Source organism: Trematomus bernacchii, unplaced genomic scaffold, assembly GCF_902827165.1.
Source record: "Trematomus bernacchii unplaced genomic scaffold, fTreBer1.1, whole genome shotgun sequence".
Taxonomy (NCBI): domain Eukaryota; kingdom Metazoa; phylum Chordata; class Actinopteri; order Perciformes; family Nototheniidae; genus Trematomus; species Trematomus bernacchii.
The window spans coordinates 80,006-86,478 of record NW_022987631.1 but is presented as its reverse complement, the minus strand read 5'-3'; the positions used below and the strand labels follow the sequence as shown (position 1 = coordinate 86,478).

Here is a 6,473-nt window from a genome sequence, read left to right as displayed (position 1 = left end):
TGTGTGTGTGTGTGTGTGTGTGTGTGTGTCAGATTTCAGTAGTTATCAGCCACACCAACCTAAAGCCCCTCCTCTTAGTGGGGTTTAAGTGTGCCCTGTGGTGCTCTGATGTTCCCACACACACACAGACACACTCCCCCACACTCCCCCACACCACACACACACACACACACACACACACACACACACACACACACACACACACACACACACACACACACACACACACACACACACACACACACACACACACACACACACACACACACACACACACACACACACACACACACACACACACACACACACACACACACACACACACACACACACACACACACACACCACACACACACACACACACACACACACACACACACACACACACACACACACACACACTTAGTGGTGCAGATCTCAGATAAGGATTCTAAAACTCATGATAGTATTAATAACAATTTATAATAATATATATTTAAAATATATTGATAAAAGTTATATATGTATTAACAATCTATCTATACAGGAGATATCACACACACCGTAATACAACATCCAACATGAGGAGCCAACTATGACAGTTAGACGAGTTTAAAATATTTAAAATGAAATAAAAATAATTAATTTTACAAAATCTATGCTTTTATTAATTTTAATTTAATTTCCATTTTTTCCTTCATACACAGTTTTAAATAGTTATCATAATAATATCACTAATAACAATGATTATACAAACTATTACTAGGAATGAAGTAATAAACCTAGAATGAAGTGGAATCAAACACTGCACACTATCCATATTACATATATCCTGTATATGTGACCATACTCAGGCTACTATACAAACACAGGGACTTCCAGTTGTGTATTAAACCACAACGACTGTGAATATTCAAGTGAAAGAGGGTCTTACAGCAGCCAGAAGTTGACCTCCAGTCCTCCAGGGTCACGTTGGCTTCCAGGCTGCAGGCCTTGGCGTAAGCCTCCAAAAAGTGGCAGTCGACCCCATCCACTGACGGGTATCTGCACAGAGTGTGTGTGCAGGCGCTGATGTACGGCTCTGGGTCGGTGTGCTCGTGACAGGCGGAGAAGGGAGGCTGCCTCATGAGATTACAGCTGTTCAGAGGGAAGAGTATTCCGTGTTACATTGGTTGATCTTGCAGAAACAACGCTGCTTATATGACATGACAAGACGAGGGTGTTCATGGCTCAGCTCTTACTGGTCGGTGCAGCGGTTGCAGTTGATGGCGCTGTCGACTGAGTCCTGGTATTGAATCTCACAGCTAGAGGGAGACAAAGATCACATTACATCTGAACCCTAATCCACATTATGACAAATAGGTCATATCAGTCGGACTGAGCGGTACCCAGGGAGGCTGATAGAGGACTTCTCTGCAGTCGGGGTGGTGGTCCAGCTGGAGTTGGAGGGGCTGCCACACAAACCCTCTACAGCTTCAGGAAGTCCTGGTGGATGTGAGGGTAGAATTAAAGCTGTCATTCAGAAATAAATATGTAATATTCAGTTTGGAAGTACTGTTCTGTACCTGTCACATGTGCGCTGTTGCCATCAAAGAAGAGAGTCATGTTGGAGGACGGGAACTTAGCAGTGACTCCAGTCTGGTCCTTGGAGAGCTCCACGCCGTGCATCAGCTGAGCTGTGCTGCTGAGCACCAGGGCTTCACCACCAACCTACACACACCCACACCCACACCCACACACACACACACACACACACACACACACACACACACACACACACACACACACACACACCACACACACACACACACACACACACACACACACACACACACACACACACACACACACACACACACACACACACACACACACACACACACACACACACACACACACACACACACACACACACACACACACACACACACACACACACACACACACACACACACACACACACACACACACCAATTGGAATTGTCCCCTAAATGAAAACCAGCTCATCCTCTGACCACAACTGATCACACCAAGGATCTGGAGTTAATAATAAACTCTCACAAAGTGTGCTGTGTTTAGTGTGAGGGAACTTTAGCCTTTTGGGTCATTACATCTTCAACCAGATAAACACAAGAGAGACACAGGGGGGCGGGGGGGGGGGGGGGGGGGGGGGGGTACTCAGAGCGTGTACTTTAGTTAAAGTAGAAGTACTCTGATCATGTACTTGAGTAAAAGTAGAAGTACTCAGATCTTGTACTGAGTAAAAGTAGAAGTACTCAGATCTTGTACTTGAGTTAAAGTAGAAGTACTCAGATCTTGTACTTGAGTAAAAGTAGAAGTATTCAGATCTGGTACTTGAGTAAAAGTAGAAGTACTCAGGTCTTGTACTTGAGTAAAAGTAGAAGTACCAGAGTGTAGGAATACTCTGTTACAGTAAAAGTACTGCATTCAAAATGTTCCTCAAGTGAAAGTAGAAAAGTATTCTCATCAAAATATAGTGAAAGTAGCGACAGTAAAAGTAGTCATTGTGCAGATTGGTCCATTTCAGAATAATATATATGATATGTTTTATAATGATTGATCATGAAAGTGTTCTCAAAGCTGGTAAAGGTGCAGCTAGTTTGAATGACTTTGTATACTGCAGGGTAGCTTGTGGATTTACTCCAGGTGGAACTAAAGTCTGATTTAACACTTGATTATATTTCACATCATTCATCCACATCTGTGAAGTAACTAAAGGTATTAAATACATGTAGTGGAGTTTTATTGACATCAAAATAAAAGTTATTATCATACAGAATGGTTTTATATTATGAGAGAATATTAAATGCTTCTGTTAGTCGAAAGATCCCTAATAAATCAAATGCAATGTATTTTTCCACCACTAGATGTCAGACTGTGATACGGTTCACTTCTGCTCACTGAGCCTTCTTTTCATCACAGGAGGTCATGTAGAAACAGCACATGGTCAAAATACTCTGTTACAAGCAATGGTGTAAAGTAACTAAGTACATTTACTCCAGTACTTTAGTACAATTTTGAGATACTTGTACTTTACCTGAGTATTTCAATGTTTTTAAACTTTGTACTTCTACTCCACTACAGTTCAGAGGTACATGGTGTACTTTTCCTCCACTACATGTATTTAATACCTTTAGTTACTTCACAGATGTGGATGAATGATGTGAAATATAATCAAGTGTTAAATCAGACTTTAGTTCCACCTGGAGTAAATCCACAAGCTACCCTGCAGTATACAAAGTCATTCAAACTAGCTGCACCTTTACCAGCTTTGAGAACACTTTCATGATCAATCATTATAAAACATATCATATATATTATTCTGAAATGGACCAATCTGCACAATGACTACTTTTACTGTCGCTACTTTTACATACACCTGAGGACTCTTTAAAGTAGAGACACTACATACTGATATACACCTGAACATCAGCAGGAGAGGACTCTTTAAAGTAGAGACACTACATACTGATATACACCTGAACATCAGCAGGAGAGGACTCTTTAAAGTAGAGACACTACATACTGATATACACCTGAACATCAGCAGGAGAGGACTCTTTAAAGTAGAGACACTACATACTGATATACACCTGAACATCAGCAGGAGAGGACTCTTTAAAGTAGAGACACTACATACTGATATACACCTGAACATCAGCAGGAGAGGACTCTTTAAAGTAGAGACACTACATACTGATATACACCTGAACATCAGCAGGAGAGGACTCTTTAAAGTAGAGACACTACATACTGATATACACCTGAACATCAGCAGGAGAGGACTCTTTAAAGTAGAGACACTACATACTGATATACACCTGAACATCAGCAGGAGAGGACTCTTTAAAGTAGAGACACTACATACTGATATACACCTGAACATCAGCAGGAGAGGACTCTTTAAAGTAGAGACACTACATACTGATATACACCTGAACATCAGCAGGAGAGGACTCTTTAAATTAGAGACTTAGATTTAATAATTCTGTTTAAATAGAGCATCAGATAAATAAATAACATGGTGTTAAATGTTAAAACCAATCTAACACTCACTGTTTGGGAGTTGTAGGTGGATCACCACTTTCTTTCTGTTTATCACCCAAGCAACCCTCATTTAATTACAATGGAGGTCAATGGCAGTTGGCAACAGCTCACTCAAATAGGTTGTTTTTAAACGCTTGGGCTTAAGTAACTAAAGGTATTAAATACATGTAGTGGAGTAGAAGTACACCATGTACCTCTGAACTGTAGTGGGGTAGAAGTACACCATGTACCTCTGAACTGTAGTGGAGTAGAAGTACACCATGTACCTCTGAACTGTAGTGGAGTAGAAGTACACCATGTACCTCTGAACTGTAGTGCAGTAGAAGTACACCATGTACCTCTGAACTGTAGTGGAGTAGAAGTACACCATGTACCTCTGAACTGTAGTGCAGTAGAAGTACACCATGTACCTCTGAACTGTAGTGCAGTAGAAGTACACCATGTACCTCTGAACTGTAGTGGGGTAGAAGTACACCATGTACCTCTGAACTGTAGTGGAGTAGAAGTACACCATGTACCTCTGAACTGTAGTGGAGTAGAAGTACACCATGTACCTCTGAACTGTAGTGGAGTAGAAGTACACCATGTACCTCTGAACTGTAGTGCAGTAGAAGTACACCATGTACCTCTGAACTGTAGTGGAGTAAAAGTACACCATGTACCTCTGAACTGTAGTGGGGTAGAAGTACACCATGTACCTCTGAACTGTAGTGGAGTAGAAGTACACCATGTACCTCTGAACTGTAGTGGAGTAGAAGTACAAGGTAGTAAAACATTGAAATACTTAGGTAAAGTACAAGTACCTCAACATTGTCCTTATACAGTACTTGAGTAAGTGTACTTAGTTACTTTACTTGTCAAACTGTAGTTGTACGTAATGTAACCTGATCATTTCCTTTTGTATTACCTTAAAAATGGTAATAAATCCAAGAGAAAATAAATATCCATCATCATGTTTAAATCAGTCTGTTGTATCAGGCCTTACCTTACACGAGGCATGTCTGCAGGCAGGTGCTGAAACTGAGGCTGGTCCTGCAGCATTTCTAAAATGATTTTTTAAATAGTCTGTTGACGTTCCAACAGGTGAGGGGGGGGGGGGATGTAACCTCTTTACTCCAATACTAACCTGTTTTACATCCTGGTTGGGACTGGTTTGAATCACTGTTTGTTCTTCTTGAGAACCACTCAGAACCAGTTTGCTTTTCCCCTGAGAAGAGCCCGAGGGGAGCCACGTCTTAAGACCACTGTTTACCCCAGAATGAGTCCTAACAACTAGAAATTCATCTCTTCCTGTCCCCTTGTCTGGAGGTCAATGGTTAACACAAGCTGAAGAAATTGTAACGTTTTGTTCTACCACATAAAATGCGTCAGTAAATACCCCACTGGTGAATTTAAAAACTGAGGTTGCTAACAGTGTCTAAATGAGACGACTAAACATCATCATGCCCAACATTAGCCACCTTTAGCTTAGCGGTGGTGACGTGAAGTCATGTGACCGTGCTGTAGTTCCTTTATAGCCCAACATTAGCCGCCCTTAGCTTAGCGGTGGTGACGTGAAGTCATGGGACCGTGCTGTCACACGGGGGGTGGGCGCTGAAACTGAGGCTGGTCCTGCAGCATTTCTAAAATGATTTTTTAAATAGTCTGTTGACGTTCCAACAGGTGAGGGGGGGGGGATGTAACCTCTTTACTCCAATACTAACCTGTTTTACATCCTGGTTGGGACTGGTTTGAATCACTGTTTGTTCTTCTTGAGAATCACTCAGAACCAGTTTGCTTTTCCCCTGAGAAGAGCCCGAGGGGAGCCACGTCTTAACACCACTGTTTACCCCAGAATGAGTCCTAACAACTAGAAATTCATCTCTTCCTGTCCCCTTGTCTGTCTTAGGTGCCTTACAAATAATGGACGTCCACTCTCGGGAGCGTCGGAGTGGTGCGGTCACCCTAAGTGACAGACCTAAAGTATCCGGGATTCAGGCACCTTCCCTGGCTTGTACATTTTTGGTGATGCGCCCTGGAGGTATCAGACTATTTTAAACAACTTTTCCCCGCCTTTCAAACACTTATTCCGGGGTTTTAGTCAGTCATTTTGCACGATATCATTTAGCATTGACGCTCTCCTGAAAATGCACATATTCTGTGCATTTTCAGGAGAGCGTCAATGTTAAATGATATCGTGCAAAATGACTGGCTAAAACTCTCTTCCAGACATTTAAAAATACTTTCCCCGACCATTTAAACATTATTTCTGGCTTGTAAAGTGCAGTTATGCGCCCTGGAGGTATTATACTATTTCAAACAACTTTTCCCCGCCTTTCAAACACTTATTCCTGGGTACAAGTGTTATCTTTTCCCCCCTGGGTGTGTGAGACAAGTGAACTGAGTCAGCCTGCCAACAAGCAGCAGTGTGCTGTCATTTGAAACAT

At 41.9% G+C, this 6,473-nt stretch overlaps 1 protein-coding gene across 1 annotated transcript; it reads right to left on the bottom strand.

Moving 5' to 3' along the window:
- Positions 1-670: 670 nt before the first annotated feature.
- LOC117484606 (mucin-5B-like) lies at positions 671-1,693 on the bottom strand. The gene is made up of 4 exons (XM_034133040.1): positions 1,545-1,693; positions 1,368-1,464; positions 1,221-1,283; positions 671-1,116 (listed from the first exon to the last, which is right to left on the bottom strand). The coding sequence occupies exons 1-4, from the start codon at positions 1,645-1,647 to the stop codon at positions 801-803; spliced, it is 579 nt and encodes a 192-aa protein (XP_033988931.1). The 5' UTR covers positions 1,648-1,693; the 3' UTR covers positions 671-800.
- Positions 1,694-6,473: the final 4,780 nt, after the last annotated feature.